Source organism: Peromyscus eremicus, chromosome 7 (genome assembly GCF_949786415.1).
Source record: "Peromyscus eremicus chromosome 7, PerEre_H2_v1, whole genome shotgun sequence".
In the NCBI taxonomy this organism is placed as follows: Eukaryota; Metazoa; Chordata; class Mammalia; order Rodentia; family Cricetidae; genus Peromyscus; species Peromyscus eremicus.
In genome coordinates, this window is record NC_081422.1 from 54,724,454 (window position 1) to 54,748,546 (window position 24,093).

Sequence of the window (24,093 nt, forward strand, 5' to 3'; positions counted from 1 at the left end):
TAGCCTACTCGGTGAGTTCCAGGCCAGTGGGAGATCTTGTCTCAACAAGCAATGTGGACGGCACCTGAGGAACGACATCTGCATTGCCCTCTGGCCTGCACATGGACTTGCACCTCTGTGCAATCCTTCCCCCCATGCTTGCATCAGCGAACGCGCGCGCGCGCGCGCGCACACACACACACACACACACACACACACACACACACACAGAGGATGATACTTTGTCAGTTAGTTCCTTCAGCTCCAAATGAACTTCCAACTCAATGGAGAGGTTCATGCCAGGCCATCTTAGCCACGGGCATCAGAGCAGCTGCTCACAGAGGAAACTGGCCCCCATGCCGGGGGGGAACTCAGAGTGGTAACTTGTGAAAGGAGGCTGAGTTTGGATTCATTTAACTTTCCTCAACACAGACACCAGTTTCTTCTCACAACATCTAAGGGTGGACAGAATATCCTGTCTTTATTTCTCTTGTAGAAAGCTCCAGGAGGTCCAGGGTTTTGAGAGGATTACATGGCCATGTCATACTGATACCATGCTCTGCTGTTCTCAGGGTTCTTTTGGCACCTTGCTTTATTTGAGTTTAATAACAGCTCCCAGAAGTGGGCACTATGTTTTTACAGGTGAGGAAGCGCGTGTTCAGAAGTCAGTGAATGCTTATTAAGTGCCAGCAGGGTACACTGGACGGTATGAGGTACGTCACATACGCTGCCGCAGCCTGGCCTAATGTAGTCTTTAAAAATGAATTGCCCTCACGCTAGAGATAAGAACACTGATGTTTAGAAAGAGAAGTATGTTGCTTATAATAATATTACTATAAATATACTAAAATAAAAACCAAAACTAATCCCTCGCTATGTAATAAGATAAACAACCCATATCTCCTTGTGCATTAAAGTCACACAATCCTTGTCTCAAAGTCGTGCAGTGTTGGGGTGGTGCTCCCAGACCAGGAAGTCTCTCAGCCAATCACTTCTACCAGATTCAAGAGCTCAGATCAATTACTGTGTGTAACGGGTTCCCACCTAGGAAAGAAATTAAGATTGTGATAGATGTACATTGCAAAATTGGTCTGGGGTTGGGTGAGATGGCCAGGTAAAGTGCTCACAGCCTGGCATCCCTTCACAGTCACTCAGTGCCCTTGACTGATGAAAACAGGCCTTTTGTGTGGTTGGTTGCTCGGTTTTGGTCTGCAGGAAGCATGGCCCCTTCACTCTCTTACGAAGGACAGCACTTGCAGCCCTGGCTGGCCTCCACCTCATGGAGATCCTCCTGCCTCTGCCTCCGGTGTGAGTGCTGCAATTAAACATATATGCCACCACAACTGGCTCTTTTACCAACATATTCAGGCGGAGTCCTCTGCTGCAGGCAAAAATTCTCTCTGGAAGGGGAATAAAATTTTATGGGCCTAAGACAGCCTGCAGTGTGAAGCGAGGGGGTACACACGGTGGAAAAAATAAATGAACAAACAGCGCTGCTGCCTCAGGGCTCTTTGGGTGCCCAGTAGGGAATGTTTCCAATCTGTTTCTGTAAGCAGCCCAAAGTAAACCACAGGAGGTCAGAGAGGAGACAAGCACGCCTTCCTCTGATCCATCTTAAATGGCAAAACAGCACTGCTACTCTTCCAGGGATTCGAACCAAGGAAGTCAATCCAGACGCAGTGTGCGGAAGGTGGCACAGGCGGAGAGGTCAGTGGGTCAAACTGGGCTGATGAACATTTAGCTCTCTGGTAGGTTCACTAAGGAAGGCACCGGAGCTCACCGAGTCTGGGTGGGGTCCATAACAGCCCCTGTTGCTCAAGAGAAACAGAGCTGTCAGGAAAAAGCACATGGTGAGCCTGCTTGCCTCAGTCCAGGGCCACCTGTGGTGAAGACACCAGCTGTGCCTTCGACACCTCCGCTTCAGCCAAATGTCTGCTCCTTGCCTCTCATCCAAATTACGGTCCATATAAAAGAGTTGTGCCCCAAATTCACATTTACCCCGGGGAAGGCATCATGCTGCCAAGGAGAACAGCAATGCATTACGGCCTGGTTGCTGAAGTTGAAGGACAACTGCTAGGGTTGAGGACAGGGCTTGTGGCAACATGGATATGGTACGATTTAAAGTCAACACAGAAACAAGCCTCTAGGCATGTCTGTGACGGAGTTTCTAGACTGGGTTAATTGAGGTGGAGAGACCCACCCTAACTTCGGCAGCAAATCCCCTGGGCTGGAGTTCTGGACTGAATACAAAGGAGAAAGCAAGCTGAGCAGAAACATTCATGGCGCTCCACTTCCCGAGTGTGGATGCAGCCACTGACTCAAGCTCTCCTCGCCACACCCTCCCTGCCATGGTGAACTGGACCCTCAGACCCTGAGCAGAAACAAATCCTCCCTCCCTTCCTTAAGCTGCTTTTGACCAGCGTTTTGTCACAACAAAGAGAAAGATACTAATAAAAGGGACTTGGCTGAAGAGCTGCTGTGGTAGGTGGAAAGACAGCTGCTCATTAAGATACAGGCTCCTCCCATACAGGAAGCAAGGGACCGCAGGGGAAGCTGGGTAGTACTGCCCTGAGCTCTCCGCCAAAGCAACACATCACTGAAACACAAGACACCACTCCTAGGTCTAAATGACAAGCCCCGTAGTGTGCTGGCTGGTCTTATGTCTACTTGACATAAGCTAGAGTCATCTGAAAGGAGGGAATCTCAGTTAAGAAAATGCCTCTATAAGATCCTGCTATAGGGTATTTTTTAAATTAGTGATTGATTGGGGGAGGGCCTGGCCCGTTGTGGGTGGGGCCATCCCTGGGCTGGTGGTCCTGGGTTCTATAAGAAAGCAGACTGAGCAAGCCATGGGAAGCAAGCCAGTAAGCAGCACTCCTCCATGGCCTCTGCATCAGCTCCTACTCCAGGATCCTGTCCTGACCAGCTAAAATAAATCCTTTTCTCCCCAACTTGTTTTTTGGTTATGGATAGTGTTTCGTCGCCGCCGCCGCCGCCGCCGCCGCCGCCGCCGCCGCCGCCGCCGCCGCTACAGAAACCCTAACTAAGACAGTCATCCATACAGCGTGCAGTCTTGCACCCTTCTACCAGGGATGGCTCTGCTGCAACACCTTCCTTTCTGCAGCAGCGCCGGCTTCGGTCTGAGATTGTTCTCCTCTCCTGATACCCAGCTTCCCAGCAAGCTCGCCCAGAGAAGAGAGGTTGCAAAGGGGTGTGTGTGTAAAGAGAGGACGCCTCAAATCCATGCAGAGAAGATGCATACCCAAAAAAACAAAGCCACAGAGGGTCCAAAGGGGTCTGGCTTTGTAACGAGCACACACACTTCTCTGTCCCTTTAACTGAGTTTTGCGGACCTTTGATATTCTGATGGAATAAGTCTTAGCAACAAATGTGAATTCATTTGGTTGCTCTTTGGCATGAATTAAGTGACAAGGATTGCTGATGAGAGAGCGACAGAGACAGAGGCAGAGACAGAGACAGAGACAGACAGAAAGTGAGAGACAGAGAGAGAGAGAGAGAGAGGCAGAGAGAGAGAAAGAGAGAAAGCATCACATGGAGAAAGCCTTAGTTTTAATTTCCAATTACCTTCCTGGCCACTCCAAATGAATTTTAACAGCCTAAGCTTTTCCTGGGACATTTTTCCTTTGAACTCCCAGACTTCCCTTCACTGCAAGTTGTTGTAATATGAACCAGATTTTTTTCCTCCCTCTTGTTTGCTTAAAAGGCGTTAACTATAAATTAGAGTGTCTGAAGAACGAGGTGTCACTCGTGGGGCCTGGGCTCCTCAGGCCCTGGAGCCTCATGGCTGGGAGAGAGGCCAGGCTGCCTCGCTCTTTGGCAGCCAGGCTCCCAGACCCGGGCCAGGGATGATCCCACCTCCCTTTCAAAGCTATCCAGTTACATCGACATACTAACTGCCTTGTTTGCATTGAGCGTTCAACCATATTCCTTTTTCTTTTTCTTTTTTCCAAACTCCTGTTCTAGAGGAGCAGGAGAAGAAAGTGTTTTCAATGCACATTTCTGGGAGTTATTTTCCACTCGGCCCTTGTGTTCTAATGACCCTTCACACTAGTTCTTTCTTGGGAGGTGTGTGTGTGTGTGTGTGTTACATGCACACATGTGTGTCCAGGTGCACATGCCCACGCATGTGTGGGGAGGACAGAGGCGAACACTGGATGCCCTGTTCTGCTAGTGTTTTCCTTAGTCCCTTGAGTCGGGGTCTCTCACTGAACCTCGAGCCAGGCTGGTGGGCCAGGAAGCCCACCAATCCTCCTGTATCTGTTCCACCAGGGCTGGGGTTCCTGACAGGTGTACGGCCACACCCGGCTTTTTCACGTGAGTGCTGCAGGTTTGAACTCGGGTCTTTGTACTTGCACACAAGTGTTCTGACTGGGCCACTGTCCTAACCCTAGTGACAATTACTAAAATGTGCGTCTCCATGAGTCTCCTGAGAGAAATCTCAATGGCACATACTTCCCTCCTTCAGGATCAGGACAACAGGCAACAACATACAGACAATTACGGTAATGTAGCCTGGCTTTGTTTTTAATGGTACCCAAGCTCATAGCTGTCACTCGGTTCAAAACACAGGAAACAGTCACTGAGTAGCAAGTGTGTTCAGTGGGTGTGAGTAGGGAGACAGAAAGCAGAAAGATCTCTGGTGTCTTTTCTTTCTTAAGTTTATGTGTTTGGCCAGCATGAATGTGTGTGTACCACATGCATGTCTGGTGTCCAAGGAGGCCAGGGATGGATGGCATCAGATGTCCGTCTACCTGGAGTTACTGACAGTTGGGGGCTGCCATGTGGGTGCTGGTAACTGAATCTAGGTCCTCTAGAAGAGCAGTCAGTGCTCTTAACCTCAAAGCCATCTCTCCAGCTGCTCTAGTATCTTTTCTTAAAGGGACACTTAACTTAAACAGCTTGCTCAGGGCTTCCTCTCCAAATACTGTCCATCATTCCATTGGAGGGCGTCTTCCACCTGAGAGTCGGAGGAGGCTCGGGGAAGTGTGAGCAGAGGTAACGCTAACTATGGAGGAAGGGCAGGCGGGAAGGCCGGGGCCCATCAAGTCCTCCACTGCGCTGTGAGTATACCTAGAGTTACAGAGACCATGCTGGGATAAACGAGGTGAAGACAGATGGGAGGCCCAGAGCCATGGGCATATTCCACAACACTATGACCCAGCAGGCCAGCAAGAGCCCACAGAGAAGGGCAGGGACCAACACCCTTCCTCTGGGGTCAAAGTGCTTCGAGGCTTCCTGGTATACTGTGACTCTTGCTGATTCCACCCAGGGGACAGGTGGAGATCTGGAAGGGAAGGGACTTTTGAGCAGGAAGGAGGACCCCCGAGAGAGCAGAGTTTTTTTCCAAGAGTCGGCACAGAAGAGATCTGAAGGTCAGAAACGGACAACTGGCTTCAAGAAGACATGCTATCCCTGCCTCATGCCCATGTCTCCATCACATCTATCAGGTAGACACAGGAGCTATGAGTAACTTAGCTCACTTCCGAACATGCGCTGTATCATAGACTCCGATAAGTGGCTAATTCACACGTCTTACACTGCTTTCGGTGTAAGAAGAACTAATTCCATTTTGCAGATGCTCTGGGACCAGAAACCACGTTGTTTCCATGGAAGCAAAGCTGAATGGGAACAGGCTCTATGTGTTTTCCGAGGGCCACCTGTTCCGCCTTGCCACAGTTTCCCTGAGCAGGCACAGCTCTGCTGGGTGCCAATGAAGAGCAAGAATGAGTCTCCAGCTGCCTCCCGCAGGGCACTGGCAGGGTGAGCCTCCACCTGTCTTCCATTCCTGCTGTGGCTCCACATCCTTCGTTGTCACTGCTGTGGTGACAGGCTCACTGTCCCCCTGGGTTTTCCGATGCGCTGCTGGATTTACTTGTCTTAAAGTCCAAATCCTCCTTCCCCCGTTCCTGCCTCTGATTTCATCTGGATTTAATAAACACAACTCCCTTAGGCGACTCACTTCCATGCTGGAGAACCGTCCCGGGTCAGAGCCCCAATTCACGCTTTGCACTGTGGTATCACGTGGATGCTGCTCATAGCTTCTCTTTCTTCTTTAAATCTGAAGTGAATTTTTTTTTTTCCTGTCTGCAAATGCTTTTATGAAATGTGGTGGAAGCTGACCACAGAATGAGGTGAAGACTGGCTATGGCTATTTCTTTCTTTTTTAGGAGACAGGCTCTTGTGTATCCCAGGCTGGGCCCGCACTCCTTCCACAGTTGAGGATGACCTCAAACTCCAGATCCTCTTGTAGCCAATTATCAAGGGCTGGAATTATTCCCACCATGCCCTGTTTGTAGGGCACCAGAGACTGAATCTGGGGCCTTGTGAATGCTAGGCGACCATTCGACCAGCTTGCCTAGTGGATCTTACAGATGTGGGATGGTGTTCCAATGCCCTGCTTCTCCCTTCCTAGTCATTTTGTTTGGGGTACACACCAAATCCTCCCAATGAAGCCTTATTCAAACATACTAGCTCAGCTTGAGCCTAGGCTCTCTGGCCAAATTTCATGTCTTGCTTTGGTCCCAATGCATTTTTACAATCTGGTTATAGTGATTCTAAAGTGGTGGTTTAGAAAGGAATAATTAACACTACTGAATGTTGGGACTTCCATGTCAGAACATGGTGAAAATATTCGCCCACTTTTCTTTCCTAGTTTCACTTTAGCAGGTGATGGGACTACCTGCCTTCATCATGACTTACATATCATCATGACGTTATAATGTAGATCCTGTTGTTACCAACCTGTTTTTCTAAAGCGCAGAGATGCTAATTACCCTGTGTAAGACTGCAAAGTTAAGTTGTAGGAACAAGACCTGGACTGGCACTTACATCTCTCTTGCTCCACTTTTTACTGAACTGTTACATAGAAGCAGTGTCCAATACACCCCCAGGAAAAACTGCATATCTGTAGTACTGGATAATAACGTGTATTTATGCTGACAGAGGAATTTAAAAAAGCCAGTCCCTTAACTGCTAACAGTATATATACCCCCACCATCTGGAGAGCAGAGTCCTGATATGGTAAGCAAGTGTCTTCTGTGATGACCACGTCAGGGTATGTGACAGATGGAATAGGGTTCTCTGGGTGTCTTGGGTAGTGCTGAGGCCCCACCAGGAGAACCAGCCATTCTACAGAATGGTTTGTCTGCATGGCCGCAGTGAGGGAGAAGAAAGGGGTCTGCAAAACCACCGGGTGTGTTTACAGGCAGTCCTCAGTTTTCACCACCTCTCCTTTAACCAAATCCATCCACGCAGCCACACCTGAGAGCCACTAATACTGAACTTTTCACCACCTTTATTCAAAAAATTTGTGAGTTTCTTCTAGGCAGTTAGAAGTTATCCATGTGAGTTCCACTCAATGTGTGAGCGCCATCTAGGTGTGAGTGGAGGTAACTGCAAGTCTCCATGGGCAAAGTCTTTCCTTCAGGTTTCAAGAATTATCTACCTACAGAAAGCAGGAAGGACCACCATTGACACCCTCATAATCTGACTGTATCTAGCAAGCAAGGTAACTGTGGTTTTTGTTTTTGAAGATTATGCCGTGTGAAGTTGGAAAAATAAGTTAATAAACCCAATTTTTATGACTGCAAAGTTTGTGTGTGTGTGTGTGTGTGTGTGTGCAATAAAATCATTCATTCCCCAGATGGTGCCGAAGTTCTACTGGAAGTTAAGGATAGGATGTTTCCTAAATGGTCTGTCACTAAAACATCTGATTTTTGTCTTGGGCAAATGACATCTCTCTGGACCTCAGTCTTCCCAATGTGTCATCTATATTCTTAGAGCAGTGGATATCCTAGTGAATTTTAACTGTCAGCTTGATACAGCCTAGAGTCATCTGAGAAGGGAGCCTCAATAGAAGAATTTCCCAGATCAGATTGACTTGTGGCCATATCTGAAGCAGGGAGGGCTGTCTTGATTGTTAATTGACATGGGGGGGGGCGCAATCCCACTGTGGGGTGGCACTGTTCCCTAGGCAGGTGGTCTTGGGCTACATGAGAGAGCTAGCTGATCATGAGCCTTTGAGTGAGCATTTGGCTATGGTTTTTACTTCAAGTTCCTGCCCTCAATGATGGACTGTGACCTGGAAACAAAATCCAAATAAATCCTTTATTTCCCTAATTTGCTTTTGGCCACGGTGTTTGTCATAGCAACAGACAGGAAAGTAAAATAGTGCATCACATGACATAAGCCATTCCTACAAGGACCAAGTGCAATATTTCTACTTGACATCTTTAAATGGCTGTTATTTGGTTTCAAGCAAGCGGAAGAAATAACCAAGTTAAATCATCTTAAGACTCTTTGGAGGGGGGCTGGAGAGATGGCTCAGTGGTTAAGAGTACTGTCTGCTCTTCCAGAGGTCCTGAGTTCAATTCCCAGCACCCATGTGGAGGCTCACAACCATCTATAATTCAAGTTTTAGGGGATCTGATGCTCTTAGGTCCCTGTGGGCACCAGACATGCACGTGATGCACAGACATACATGCAAGTAAGCATTCATGCACATAGATAAAAAGAATAAATCTTTTTTCAAAACAAGACTCCTTGGAAGTGACACTATCTAAGTCATACAGCATCTAGCTCTCTTTATCCCTAACAGAACCTGACAAGGCCTGTGTCGGTAATGGCCCGACCAAACTAAAGCCATGTCTGGCTAATGGGATGCAACCATGGGCCCTGTCTGTTGGGAGGAGGGATGAAGACAGCTGTGTTGATCCTTGGAAAGACACAGATTCCTTGGACAGGGCTTGTACCCCAAGCCCTTCCTCCTGCCTGGACATGGGCTCAGTGGAGTAGAACAGGCAGTGGGTACTTATCGGATCACGTTGTCACACACTGCAAACAGCAGAGGAAGACCCTTTGAAGGACCCTGGGCCCCTGATAAACTGCAAAGGCATCTCCATGGGCTCAGTGCTCTTCCTCTAGCATGGTCTTTCTTTCTCACACAAAATGACTCTCCATGGGTAAAAACACTCAGGTGAGTTTCCGTAACAGGAAGGAAGTCTTTTCTAATGGTCCAATTCAAAGCTGGCCAGTTGTGGGTTTTTAGTCAACAAATATTGCTGTGTGGGCTTGTGATAGTGTCCTAGGAACTGTGCTTTTCAAGATAGCTCTGTCTCAAAGACTTGGTGGCCTGGTGGGACCAGCTCCAGGGCCACCCTGGCTCTTGTAAAGGATGCGGTGGTCAGAGAAGTCTTGTCAAGGGGGCTCCTTAGCTGAGCATTTGGGGGTTTACCAAAAGAGAGGGAAGGCTTCAGTAGATCCCACTGTTTGCCAACCCATTGGGTATTGTTTTCTCCCTCTTGGCTCAAGGTACTTGGTTTGCACCACTCTCCAGAGCCGGCCGAGTGGAAACGTGACTCTTGTCCTCCTGATACCATAACTTGCGCTTTCGACCCTGGAACCACCAGACGCAGGACTGACGAGAGTTAAGGAATCTTTGGTGTTTAAACTTTTGGGTGGGATTTTCTGTACCTGCAGCCAGACATATCAAGACACTCTAGATGGAAGCAGGAGCAGACAGGGGAGACGTGAGAGGTGTGGAAAAGGTGACAGGTTTAAAAAAACAAAAAGAAAATGAGAGCAATGGGCCAGCAAATATGGTGAAAGCTCACTGGGACAGAATGACCCGGAACAGTCAAGGGCGAACCGGAGACCATGGAGAAACTTCTGGAAGTTCATCAGCAGGAGAGTGACATGTTTAGGTTCGTATTTCACAAGACAGCACTGGCAAGTGTGTATAAGAAAGAGCAATAACAGAGACAGGAAGGCCGGGAAAGCCACCTGCTTCTCTACACAGCGCTGATGAAGACTTAAAGGGGGGGTGGGGACACATGGCGTCTAAGGAGCATGTTCCTTCCCGCCTCATCGCCAACATGCCACGGGAGGGAAGGGAGGGAAGGGAGAATCTAGGCTGATGCTCCTATATCTGGCCTGGCTGACCGCTGTTGTTCCTGAAGACAGAGAAAACAAACACACAAACAGACAATAACAACAATAAACTATCACTGATGGGAAGGTCGTTTTCTTCTGGGGAGCTTGGTGGGTAACGAAAGAGTAAGTCCAGTGTTAACAGAAACATCCTCACCTCTGGGTAACGAAAAGAGTAAGTCCAGTGTTAACAGAAACACCCTCACCTCTGCACCAACATCTCCAGCTTGTCAGTCGGCCTCACTCAGCCTGGACACTCACTGTCCCCACTCTGTCCTGTCTGGCTAGTCACCATGCATTTACAGTGTATTAACACTGCTATGGAAAGAGAAGATACCCCACACAGGAGAGGCCATTTCGTGTATCTTTATGACCCCCCCCCACCCGGCCATGTTTAGAGACAGGGTCTCATTCATGTAGCCCAGGTTGGCCTTGAAATCACTCTGATTGGAGGACAACCTTGAATTCTGATCCTCCTGCCTCCACCTCTGTAGCGCTGGGGTTTACAGGTGTCCACTACTATGCCCAGTGTTAGGAAGTGTTGGGAACGCTTCCTGCATGCCAGACAAGTATTCTGTCCAGCGTGCTGCATCCCGGCCATCTTCGTATTTTTTTGTATTGGTTAAAGATCAAAGCCTTGAGCTTGGGTGATTATGGGATTGCCAGATTTCAAGCTAACAGGAAGTACCCATCTTTCCTTCTAACATTGGTCTCATACCTTCTTCTTTTTCTAAGCAAACCAAATTAGCCTTAGAAGACATCTTTTACATGTCTTTAAAAATTTTGAACTCTTACTCACTGTGTTTGAATCCAACACAGAGTTTGCTAGTTAAGCGGCACATGCTTCAGAGTGAATGGGGCAGAACATACCTTTGAATATACTTTAAAAAAAAAATACTTTTCAAAAAAGCACATCTTGTAAGCCTTTAAAAAAAAAAAAAGGATGGTGCAGTTCTGAAAACTGCCAGCAGGGGTCCCGACAGTGGGTTTTGCGTTACACTACTTTTTTGTTTGTTTGTTTTCTTCCTTGAGAACTGAATGGCGTTTTCCTCCTAGTGAAAGTCAGCATTGCCCCTTCCCTCACCCAGTCAATGGCCAAGCAACACCAGGAGTCCTTTTGCACATGAATGGAGTGTCTTCTGTTTATTACAGGTCAGACCCCAGTTGGTCAGCTGGGCAAGCCGGGTCAAGAGACCCTGGGGCAGCAGGGACAGCTCCATTCACCTTATCGTTCTCAACAGTATCTATGAGAAGCCAGAGAAGTCAGACAGGAAAGAGGGAAGGAACACAGGACAGACATCAGGGCTCCGGTCCAGCCTCCCTCCACTGAAGAAATACTTCGAACTCAGTAAGGAAAATGGAAAACCTTCCGCTTCCTCCTTCCACTTCCTCCCATCTGGCTTTGTACTTTGAAAAACTTCAAATCTACAGGAAGAGTGTGGGAAAAGTTGGCCCAGGTTGGGTTAACATCAGCCTCCCTGTTTCTGCCCCCTGTATTTTCTGCATATTAAGTGATTCTATTAACAGTTTCTGAATATTAGTCAATTCTATCAACAGTTCTTCAGCTCTTAAGATCAATGTCCTGTCCTCAAACTGATCACCGCTTATCAGAGTGCGCAGGTGTGTGAAACACCTGAGAGAGACACAAGAGACTGATGAGGGTGGAGAATGGAGAAGTCGAGGAGCAAAAGACGCTGGCCGGGCTCAGACGCTGCCCTGACGGGTTACCCCTCCCCCACAGCCGCCTTCCCTACTCCAGAGACTTTATCTGGGTCTTACACATTCTTTATTTCTCCTTATATCATAAAGTGGTTCCTCAGGCTCTCTGATCCCAGAATCGAGTCACAATACCCAGGACAGCATCCATACCCAGCCACCACTGTCACCGCTACCCACACAGATGATGACATTGTCACACCATCGCTTGCCTGATCTCACTGTTATTGCCGCCATCACCACCACCATCACCCTTGGCACAGTCACTCAGTACTTACTACCCATGCCATGCTGATCCTGGCCCTTCACATGGCAAACAATCTCCTTTAATTTTCTAAAAATTGTATGCAGCGGCATCAGCTCCCCAAGTTTACAGATTGATTCTCAGAGGCACGTGTGACCCACTCCAGGCACCTGAATAGTATAGTTATACTCATACTTGTTGGGGAAGTGCTAACATAAAGCTGATCTTAAACACTTAACTTACTAATTTAGAATTAAGTTTGGGCAACAGTTTATTGGTGTGTATAAGGTGTCCGGGTGCTGTTTAAGGCTCTTGCTGAAATAAGGAGAATTCACTCTTCTAGTCTGAGTGTTCCAAGTTCTTAGCCGCAGAAATCTAGTTCTATTTATTTCATTTTGTTCTATTTAGTCTATTGCCATCTCTCAACAAAAACAGTAATTCATGATAGTTTCCTCCTGAGCTGATCTGAAGGACATGCAATTTCATCATTGACCACTAGATGTCACTATCAACCAGTTCTAGAAAACTTCATGTACCAACCCTGGAAAAAAAGTCATTTCTTCAAGCACCCAAAGTCTCAGCTGATGTGTGACATGACCTGACCTATCTATAAAGACTGAAACACACAGTAAGACACAGGATTCAGCTAAAACATTACAGGATCCTAGTTGCAGTCTGGGGGGATCAAATATCTGCTTTTTATTACGTACTTCCCTACAACCAAGCTCACATGAAGCACCATTAACCCAACTGGATCAATATAAAATGTAAGAATGTAAATGCATAGAACCACATGTTACTATCAGAAACACAGCAGAGGGAGTCTCACTACATATCCTAGGCTGATCTCAGCCTCCTGATCCTCCTGCCTCAGACTCCTGAGTGCTAAAATTAGAAATGCATACCACCATACCCAGGATTGAGAATTCTTTATAACTTCACAGTGTGGAAATCCTATGGCACAAAATCCTTAATCATAAAAAACACGATAAATTCACCACTTACAAAATTTAAAACTTCTGCATGAAAAAAAGAAAGAAAGAAAGAAAATCCCATTAGCAAAGGCCCAGGTAAAAGGGCTACCTGGTCCCACCCCCTAAAAATATTCTTGCAATTTATAACATAAAAGTAGAAATGTCTGGCGTATGAAAAATCCCTTTTGCAATAGCTGAATAAAAAATGCACAAAAGTTGCAAGAGCATAGATCATGTAGAGAAAGGTAAACGGCGATGCCTGGGTCAGGAGGGCTCATGCAGGCTGGACCAAGGCAAGGCAGGTCAGGAGTCTGCGGCACACATTTAAGGAGACCTTGCCAGCCAGCCAATGCCTCCTCAAGCTTTGTATCCCAGGCACCTCACCCACTTTATCCCAGTCCAGGCTCTGAGTGGTCCTTAAAGGTATGAAGATGTACTATCCCACTCAAAGTGAAGTAGACAGGAACAAAATTGATCAGAGGCACCATTATTCACTTATTAGACTGGCAAAAATCCAATTGGATTCTGAAAAATGGCCTCACTTGGTGGTGGTAGGAGTACAGTCCCTGTCATCAATCACTCTAGGGGGCAATTTGCCATGTGCCAGCTATTAAAATTGCAAATCCACACATACACATCCTTTATTAAAAGAAGATTTATTTTATTTGTGTGTGTGTGTTCACACATGTACTCACACATGTGTGACACAAGTGTGGCTGGAGTTATAGGCAGTGATGAGTCCTATAATATACACACTGGGTACCAGACTCTGGAGCAAGTGCTTTTCACTGCTGAGCTATCTCCCCAACCCGTTCTATGTAGACAAGCTTATGTTGCTTCTGAGAGTTTATCAGGTGCTTGTAAACGTGTAAATGAAGCCACCACATACACATGCATTTTTTTTTTATGGCATTGCTGCTAATGGTCAAAGATGTCATGTGACTCATCATGGTTTGCTATACCATCCAATACTACACAAGTGTAAAATGGAGATGTGCTTTAGATACCCGGATGGAAAGATCCCCTAAAACATGGTTAGGAAAAAAAAAAAAAAAACCAAGGTATGAGGTAGTATGTGCTGTATGTATCAAGTGGAAGGAAAAATAAAATGTAAGAGTTGATGAGATGGCTCAGTGGGTAAAGGTGCTTGCCACCAAGTCTTATGATCCAAGTTCAATCCCCAGGACCTACCTGATGAAAGGAGAGAACCAACTCCTGCAAGTTGTCCTCTGACTTCCATGTGTGTGAGCTATGGCATATGCATGCGTACACAGAGACATATAAACACACAGTAAATGGAAAATGCAATAAAACGACTTTTGAAAGAAAAGCAAAAAACATCAATTGGCAAGTAGATGCATAAAAACCTGTCTACATAAAGATGCTATCAAAAGGTGGCTGTTTCCTCTTGCAGGGTGGGGTACTAGGCAGATGAGGGGGAAGGATAATATTTTGATGTTTAAATCAGAAAATTTTCTGACTATCAAAAACACAAAATATGGTTATAAAAGCACCAAGTCCTAGGTTAGCCCTCCAGCACCACACAAGACAGTTTGGGGGCTCATTCCTGGAATGCCAGGACTAGGGAGGTGGAGTGAGGAGGAGCAGGAGTTCAAGGTCATCCTTAGCTACTTAGTGAGTTCATGGCCAGCTTGGGGCAACACCATGTATGATAAAACAAAATGAAAAATTGTGTCCTATATGTTTGTCCTCTAACACTGACTTCTACCGAGGTGTACAGCACCCTAGCCTGTCTTTCCAGAGGTTTCCCATCAAATCTGGCTCACTCAAACTTTGGCAGCAATTTATAAGGGATGCCTAAAGTTGGTGTTGAGATGACAGATGTTCCCTTCACGAAGACATCCAAGCCAGGCCCCACCTCAGCCATCACTGTGCTAAGCATACTATGCCCATAGTCATAAGAGTCCGATCCCACAAGTTACCAGTAGATATGGTTGCTTCTGCAGGAACATGTACAGGGACCCAAAGGAAGCCAGGTACTTCACCTGGGCTGGCTAGGGTTTGCCAACTTCACACAAGCTAGAGTCGTCTAGGAAGAACAACCTCAATTGAGAAACCACTTCTATCACGTGGGCCTGTGGGCAAGCCTGTTGGGCATTTTCTCAATTAATGATTGGTGGGGGGGGCAGTTCAACATGAACAGTGCCAGCCCTAGGCAGATGGTCCTGGCATACATAAGAAAGCAAACTGAGCAAGCCATGGGGAGCAAGCCATGGGGAGCAAGCCATGGGGAGCAAGCCGGTACGCAGCAGTCCTCTACGGCCTCTGCTTCAGTTTCTGCTTCTAGGTTCCTCTCTGGAGTTCCTACTCTGCCTTCCATTCGTGCTAGACTACAACTGTGAGCTGAAATCAACCCTTTCCTCCCCCAGCTGCATTTGGCCATGGTGCTTTTCACAATGCCCATTAGCTCCCTAGTCCGACTAGGCTGCATGGGCTGTCCAGACCCTGCATAGCTCTCTGAAACCCTGACGTTTTATGTCGCGCCTTGGGGACAGCACCTATAGGTGTGACAGTATCAAATAAGCATTGTGTAGCCCTTTGGATCCTGTACCAAGATAGATTGTAGCCCCAGTGCCAAGACAGATGGTAGCCCCAGTGCCAGCTTCTGCTTGGTTTGGGGGCAGGGGCTCAGTGGAGGTTTCCCCTCTTTTCCTAGTACTAAGTGACAGGTACCACACCTGCCAACTCAGATAGAGCGCTGCAAGATCCCATCTCTTCAGAAAGCCATGGGAAAGGGCCACGAACCTTGCTCTGTTTCATGTACTCTAGCCTAAGAGGCGCCATCAGGACCACATGGGAAGCTCTGGACATCCTGTCCCCAATCTTATCCATAGACCCGTTTTCATTTTGGACATCCAGGATGACCTCATAGTCTATTCCTGACTCATTATATCATCCTGTTTCCAGGGGAGTCTGTCGAGACCTAGGCAATGACTTAGCAGAGGTTTCCACTGCTAAAGCCAGCACATGTTCAGGAATATGTAAGGGCCTCCTTAGCTAAGGATAGCCCCATGAAGAGACCAGATTAACCATGGGCAGAGAGAAGGAGCGAGCAGGAACCTCAACATCCGCCAGCCCCTGAGCACCTCATTTGAGCCGGGTCTCTCCATCCGGGCAGCTGGAGGTCAACGGTACTGCCTCCATCTGTCACCTGGACCCTGTGCTCCTCAGACACTTCCCTGTGACACTCCACTAAATGAGGCTTTCCACAATTCTTCATGTTTTCAGGCCCCTGGTAACTGCCAAGAACTCATCCAACTTGGTAATTCTTTTGCCACTCCACGGGCTTTTTATACTATTTCTGCCAGGCTTCAAGCTTAGGGCAGTAGGAAACATGTCAGTCTTTTCCATTGTTTCAGTGCCGGCGTCCAACCCCAGTGTGTGGCAGGGACCTGCTAGCTGCTGAATGGGTAATGATGTGTAGTACTGAGGATAACCAAGAATTCTGTGTGATACCCGGTGGGCAAAGAGAAAGGAGGTAAGTGAAGAAGGCAGCAGCTGTGTCTCAGAAGACCGAGGGAGCTGGGCCTCCCGGTCAAAATGGCCCTCAGAGGTTAGAAACCATTTAAGCTGCAGGTTCAGCGCTCCTGTCATATCAGTGACTAAGCCATCTGAGCATTTCCCATACACGTGTACCCCGGAAGGGTCTCTACCCTCAAAAGACTTGGACTTCAATTTAGTATCATTTGCACTATCATTGCACTCCCCCACACTATTATTACACTTCGCCCACTCTCGGTGTGCTTCCCATAAGCTCATGAGAGGAAAACCCCTAAAGGGGATATCCTGTCCATGATGATTTGGGAAGGCAAAGGGTCACCTTATGCCATGAGTACGCAACCTGTCACATAAATATTCATAAAAATTTCTTTACTATTCATGGCACAGAACTCACTGGGTTGTTTCCCAGATTCTCTTTGGAGTGTTTGCTTTGCTCAGGGACCTTCTGCTCTGACTGTCCATGACTCTAGACTGAATTCTTTCCTTCAAGAAGACAAGACCCAAGAGATCCCTGTAATGTGCGTGTGTGCATGTGTGTATGTGTGCATAAGGAAAATCAAGCATGTATTAATCAAGAAATCAAGACAGACTCAATATGTGAGGGAGTTGTCTGAGCAGCTAAAAATGAGAGAAAGAATACCTAATAGAAAAGAAATATATAACTAGGGAAATTCATCAGGTTTACGTTCAGTTTCAGCTTTAACATTTTTTAGGGCACATGGCCACAAGCAATGCCTCGTTTGCTGGAGCCCTGGAAGTTTGGCTACCCTACACCGCTTCACACATGGACTTTTCCAGCTTGTCTGAGGCTTCTAGCAGGGGAGTACAGCTACTCTTGTACTCTTGTCCAAAGATAGTTCTTCCTCTCGCAGGGTAGGCCACCCTCTTAGACGGTGGAGGAAGCTTTAGGAGGGGTGCATACCACAGGTGCAGGGAGGGAGGGAGGAGGCACCTGCCTAGCCAGCTGGATCAGCCTGGGGCCATGTGCCCACTCATATCATTCAGATTTTAGGAGGCCCTGAGAACAGAGCAAGGGCTGCACAGTTATAATCCTCTATTAATCATATTCTTGGTTCTTTTCAGGAGAGGTTTACCAACAACTCAGTTTGCTTATTCATTCATATATTTAAGAAAAAATTATTGAATAATTTTTAAAAATTAAGCACTGAAGATAAAATATATATGATCACATAACACACACACACACACACACACAATACAGAGCACAGCACAGGGCTCAGCACATGGCAAGCCTCAGAGGGCTCTTGGCTGGCTTACAGCAACACCAACACTTGCCCTGTTGGATGGTGAAGTAGCCTGTTCTTTGCAGAGCTCCTATTCCTGGGCTGTTTGTGTTGGGATCATCTTTTCGTACACTGAAGATGTGTCTGTTTAACTTCATCTGTGTAAGGCACCTTCTGATGGGTTTAATGAAGAGCTGAATGACCAATAGTTAGGCAAGAAAGGATAGGTGGGACTTCCGGGAGAGATAGGAACTCTGGGAAAGAATCTGAGGTTTGAGAGATTTGCCAGCCAGATGCAGAGGAAATCAGACATATGGTACTGAGGAGAGGCAACGAGCCACATGGCAGAATGTAGATTAATATAAACGGGTACATTTAAGTTTAAGAGCTAGTTGGGAACAAGCCTGAGCTAAGGCCAAGCATTTATAATTAATGGAAAGTCTCTGTGTCATTATTCAGGAGCTGGCAGTCCAAAGAAAGACCTGTTACAGGTTTGACTCCTCCAAAAACATTTCATTCACATCAGATATCAAGGAGAGCCTCCATCTTTCTCAACTTCCTTCATTCTCCATCTGAGATGACCAACCTCATTTAGAAAATTCTTTTACATTTTACTTGAAACTTTCTCATCAAAACGGCATTGATGGATGCATCTTCTCTGCAGATTAATGTAATATAACTCTGAAGAGTGAGAATGTGAGAATCTTTGTGACAATGCGATGCTGAGGCTAAACTCTACAGAAAAGCTAATTCATACCAGCAAGGGTTTCACTTTTAAAAAAGAACTTTCTAAGCCATCGGGGGTGGGGCACTGGAAGGATGGCTCAGTGGGTAAAGCATCTGCTGCGCAAGCAGGGAGGTCTGCCTGTGGATTCTCCGCATCTACACAGAGCCAGATGTGGAAGTTCATGGTGCTCCTACGGTGAGATGGGAGGTGGGGACAGGAGAATCCCAGGAAGCATGGACCAGCAGGGCTGGAAGACCAGCAGAACAAGAGACTCTGCCTCTAAACAAGGTAGAAGGTAAGGACTGACACCCGAGTTTTCCTCTGAGCTCCACACATGTGCGGTGGAAGGGGCATGCACCTGCATTCACACACACGAACACATACACACAAGGACTGTGGTTTTGGTTTTTGTTTTGGAAGGTGATGAGGGAGAAGGTTGTACATAGAGATATATAAGTCATACTTTATTAGCTCTGATATTAAACACACAGGAAGTTACATTCAAGAACATTCTAGCCGAAGGGCTTCTTAGCCAATCCTGCTGATCACGGTGCACTAACTGAGATAGGATTTCGGCCTCTTTTGCATGGGCACCAATTAGGCCTTAGCTCCAGAGACACGTTTATAGATGAAAGGAGGGCAGAGGGCCAGGTGGAGACACACGTGGTTATGAAACCTGTGCTCTCTTATTTCAGATGCATCTTTTTAATTAAATGGCACTTTCTGTCACCATGGAACACCCCACTGAAAGTTGGGTGGGGAGTTTGTAGATTTCAGAAGCCTGAGGAGGTGGGAGACTTCTTGTTGAAAGTCCATCTTCTGCTCTACAAGGCACTCAACAACGTTCCTCTGGAAGCTTGCCTCATGTGGGAGAGGCAGGCTAAAAGACACCATTCTCTTAAAATGCTACTGGCACACTGGCACCATCCATTTCCAACTGAGACAGCTATGCCCTTCCTACAACCCCCACTTCACGGGTGGGGAAGGAGCACCAGACCTCACCAGGAAGGACCCTCAAGTGTCAAGGCCTCTATGAAGCACGCAGTGTGAAAATAAGTCACTTAATGATTGAAAAGCTGGCATATCCCAGCATTACTCTCAAAGATCAAAAGCATTGAGCTGGCAAGCCCGCCCATCTCGGCCCTGGAAAACCGTCAGTCACAGGTTAAACACCCACAGCACAGACTCCCAAGTCCAAGGGCACTCACCTTGCACTGTCCCGACACACAGATGGCTGTGCCATTCTGGTCACAGGGGGTGCCATCGATGACCTTCTCAGCTTGTCGTACGTAGAAGCGGTAGCCGGTTGCTTGGCAGTTCAACTCACACTTGCGATTGCCTTTTACTATCAAAAAATAATAAAGAACAAAGACGAGGTATGAGTGACCTCACCTCTGGAGAATCAATCCGCACCCTTCCACCTGTGTATTTTATGCAGATAAACTTCACCGAACATAAAATTAACTGTTTTGACCAGAGTGGGGTTAGTATAGTCAAGGTTGTACAACCAATTGCCATAATCAAATTTCAAAGCATTTTCATTTCCCCCAAAAGGAGCCTCATGCCTGTTAGCTGCCTCTTCAGTTCCTCCTTCCGAGCCCGGCAGCCGCCAATTTACTTTCTGTCTTTTCTCCCGTCCTTCTGAGAGTTGTAAGAACACCATCAGACCTCCCGCATTTGACAGTCTGGGGCAGGCATGTCCCTTCATCTACCGGTATGTATGACAGAGATTCAACGCTGACAGAACACTGCAAAGGACTTTTTAAAGGTCTCGCCATTGTAAATAATGATTCTGCTTTGACACACCACCATGCTTTTGTAGATTTGTAGTTATAGTCTATGAATTGGCAAATGTGGTGAGCATGTAATTTTTACACTTTGCTATGCTTTCTCTTAGAACTTAAAAGCTATAAGGGGTACTGGGGATGTGGCTTAGGGATATGACCATTTTGTAGAATTCTTGCCTAGCAAGCATGAGACCCTGGATTTGATCCCCAGCATGGCATAAGCAGGACATAGCAGTATATGCCTGTAACCTCACCACTCCAAAAGTAGAAATTCAAGGTCACCTCCATGACTACACAGCGTGCTGGCTGGGGTCATCTGGGAGGAGGGAACCTCAACTGAGAAAATGCCTTCACCAGATTGGCCTGTGGGCAAGTCAGTGGGGCCTTTTATTTTCTGATTGATGATTGGGGAGGGAGAAGCCAGTGCACCATGGGCAGTGCCACCCCTGGGCAGGTGGTCCTGGAGGTGTAAGAAAGGTGGCTGATGTGATCCTGGAGAGCAAGCCAGCAAGCAGCGCTCTCCACAGTCTCTGCCTCAGTTCCTGCCTCGAGTTCCTGTCCTAACCTGCCTGCAACATGGAGTGTGAGACGGAAGATAAAACAAAGCCCTCTTCCTCCTCCAGTTGCTTTTGATCACGGTCTTTATTACAGCAAGAGGAGGCAAACCAGGACACGCAGTGAGTTCAAAGACTGCCTTGGCCACACAAAATCCTGTCTCCATAAACAAACAAAGAGACCTACATGGTTGTATCACTTCTTACGCTCTCAAAATTTGTTTGTTTGTTTATGTTCATGAGTGTGCATGCAGGCGCATGCCTTTCCAGGGTGTCATAACCGAGGAGGGAAGACCTAGCCTTGACGTGGGTGGCATCATCTCATGGGCTGAGGCCCCAGACTGGATATGAACAAAAGGAGAAAGTGAGCTGGGTACCAGCCTTCCTCTCTCTCTGCTTCCTGACAGGGGACTCCATGTCAGCAGCTGCTTCTCATAATGGCCAACTGCACCCCCAAGCAGACAAGGACAAAATCGTCCCTGCCTAAGTTGCATTGATGACATATTTTTGAGACAGACAGCAACAAGGAAAGTGACACACACTGTCTTCTTCTCATCTGTCACCTGCCAACTGTATTTTCCTACCTCAGACTCTCTGTGTGTCACTTTACACAGGACCTGGTACACAATAGGTGCTCACTGCATGCTAACTAGGGAACGAGAATCAATCTAGTGGTTTCCAAAAGGAAAAATATGCTTAGGCAAAATATATTTCATATCTAAAAGAAACAGACAAGCCAAGCACACACTGATTTTAAAACCTGTTTTTGAAGACAATATAAATTCCATGCTTAGTCATAGACAGCACGTTCGGGGTCCTGCCTCTGTCTAAAAACTAGATTACTGGATCTGGTAATACTAGCTTTTTCCTACCCAACACAATGCATCATATTTCCCCTAGAGTGGCTGCCTGCCTGTCACAGCAATGAACTTGCCTTTGTTCCACAGCCCCTAGAGCCCGCTAACAGGGAAAGCCAGGGAGGCTCAGGGACCACAGGGTTCAGGGAAGGGTGGATCCTTTGTGAGCACCGGAAGTAGCTTACAAGCCCAGAGATTACTTTCCTGCTTGGCCACATGAGAACAGAATGGGTGATCTTGGAAAACAAACCTCACAGAATACTGAATACCAAGATGGACACATCTTTGGGAATTTCTCCCAAACCAAATTACTTTATTGCTTTAAGAAATCTAGAGGCTAAGGAGACAGCTGGCCGGTGTGAGGCACTGGGTTCTAGATCCAATAGTGAAAAAAAGGGGGGGTAGGTGGGTAGAGGTAAGGGAATGTAAGCCAGAGCAAGGCCTGGACACTACACCTGAGTGCAGTGACCACAGTGGCCAGAGAGGATGTCGGATCCCTTGGAGCTGGAGTTACAGGCAGTTGTGAGCCGCCTCACATGTGCTGGGCACCAAACTCAGGTCCTCTGTACGAACAGCATGCACTCTTAACCACTGAGCCATCTCTCCAGCCTCAGTCTGTGATGAGCTAGCCAGGACGGTCCAGGAGCACTGCCTTTTTTTTTTTTTTTTTTTCTGAGACAGTGATTCTCTGTGTAGCCTTGGCTGTCCTGGAACTTGCTTGGTAGATCAGGCAGGCCTCGAACTCAGAGATCTGCCTGCCTCTGCCTCCCGAGTGCTGGGATTAAAGGTGTGCACCACCACATCAGCCACAATTTTATTTCTTGATATTTGCAACCACAATATAAAAAGCTGCTTAGAAAATGTCCTGGCTAGTTTTATGCCAACTTGATACAAGCTGGAATTATCTGAAAGAAGGGAACCTCAACTGGAGGCTTCTTCAGCTACTCCCCCCCACCATCAATGCCTGAGGCAAGTCGGAGAGCTGGCCCTGAGGTCATAAGAGCGGGAGAGCTGGCTTTGCCTCCCACCAGCTGCAACGCTCAGGAGAACAGGCCCTGCACCTGAACCTGGGCAGCATAGTAGAGCCAACCGTGTTGGTGGAGGTGTGGGTGAGCCAGCCCAAAGCTGTCAGCATGATAGAGCCTTCCCCATTACTCATCTGTCATGTGGTGGCACGGGCGGGGGAGAGATGCCTTCCCCTCTCACCCATCAATGCCTAAGGCAGGTAGGAGAGCTGTCCCTGTCCCTCATCAGCTGCAGCACTCTAGAGAGTAGCCCCTACACCTCTCCTGGGCAACGTAACAGAGCTGGACCTGAAGGTGTAGGTGCAGGAAGAATCAACTCTGAGGACAGAAAAGCCAGAGAACTGGCCCCGCCCCTTGCTCCTTGCTGCAAGGGGTGAATTAGCCAGGGCAATGCTGGAGAGCTAGTCCTGGTGGTGAAGACAGGGGAGAGCCGGCAGGCTGACCAGCCCTGCAACTACCCAGGCCTAGAACCAGGGTTATGTGTTGGCCCACCCCAATATCCACCCCATCTGCTATCTGCTGAAGCAGGGTGGGGGGATGGGGGAAGTAAGGGGATGGGGTGGGGTGTCAGTCCTACAGAACCAGGACCACAGAATCTTGATGACACAGGGCAGCAAAGGGATGTCCAAGAAGAATTCTAGTGAGGGCCCAGCATTGATGGTACAGTAGAAACCAGGAGCCTCGAACCAGACCAACGATTCTTTGTGATAAACACTTGCGTGTAAAAATATATGGATAAAGGGGTTTACTGAGTGACTCACTGTGTCACACTGCAGCTTCCAAGATGAAATTTTCCCCTTCTTCCTTCTTTCTTTTTCTCTTTCTTTCTTTCTTTTTTTTTCCTCTTAAATTTTATTTATTTGGAGGGGGGAGATAGATAGGATCGGGAGGCATGATGTGAAATACACAAAGAATAAATAAAAAGAAAGTTAGAAAAATAAATAAATAAATTTTAAAAAGGAAAAAAGGAAGGAAAAGCAGGCTGAGCAGATCATGGGAAGGAAGCCAGTAAGCAGCACCCCTCCATGGCCTCTGCATCAGCTCCTGCCTCCATGTTCCTGCCCTGTTTGAGTTCCTGTCCTGACTTCCTTCAGTGATGAACAGTGCTGTGGAAGTGTAAGCCAAATAACCCTTTCCTCCCCAACTTGCTTTGGTCATGGTGTTTCATCATAGGAATAGATACCCTAACTAAGACAGAGAAGAAGAAGAAGGAGGAGGAGGAGGAGGAGGAGGAGGAGGAGGAGGAGGAGGAGGAGGAGGAGGAGAAGGAGAAGGAGAAAAAAAGAAAGGTTAAGCATGAGATAGTTACAACAGAATCACCAAATGGAAACAACCCAGAAGAATGGCCTCAGGCTCGGATTCATTCATTCTACCTACAGCTCCAACCTGTCACTGGGCTAGAATGCTGCTCCCAATGCTTACATGGTGATCTTCTTCTCAGATCTGTACCCAAGATATAACTGAAGCCCGAGCTCACGTGAACCTCCTGACAATATGGCCTAGTGTCCTGTTGCCT

The 24,093-nt window shown here is 47.3% G+C and overlaps 1 protein-coding gene across 1 annotated transcript in view; it reads right to left on the reverse strand.

Annotated features, from left to right (window-relative positions):
- The window catches only part of Thsd4 (thrombospondin type 1 domain containing 4), a 485,807-nt gene that overhangs the window by 278,262 nt on the left and 183,452 nt on the right, over nt 1–24,093 (reverse strand). Inside the window, exon 4 of the mRNA XM_059269043.1 lies at nt 19,563–19,699. Within this exon, the coding sequence (XP_059125026.1) occupies nt 19,563–19,699 (137 nt within the window). The remainder of the gene's footprint in view (nt 1–19,562; nt 19,700–24,093) is intronic.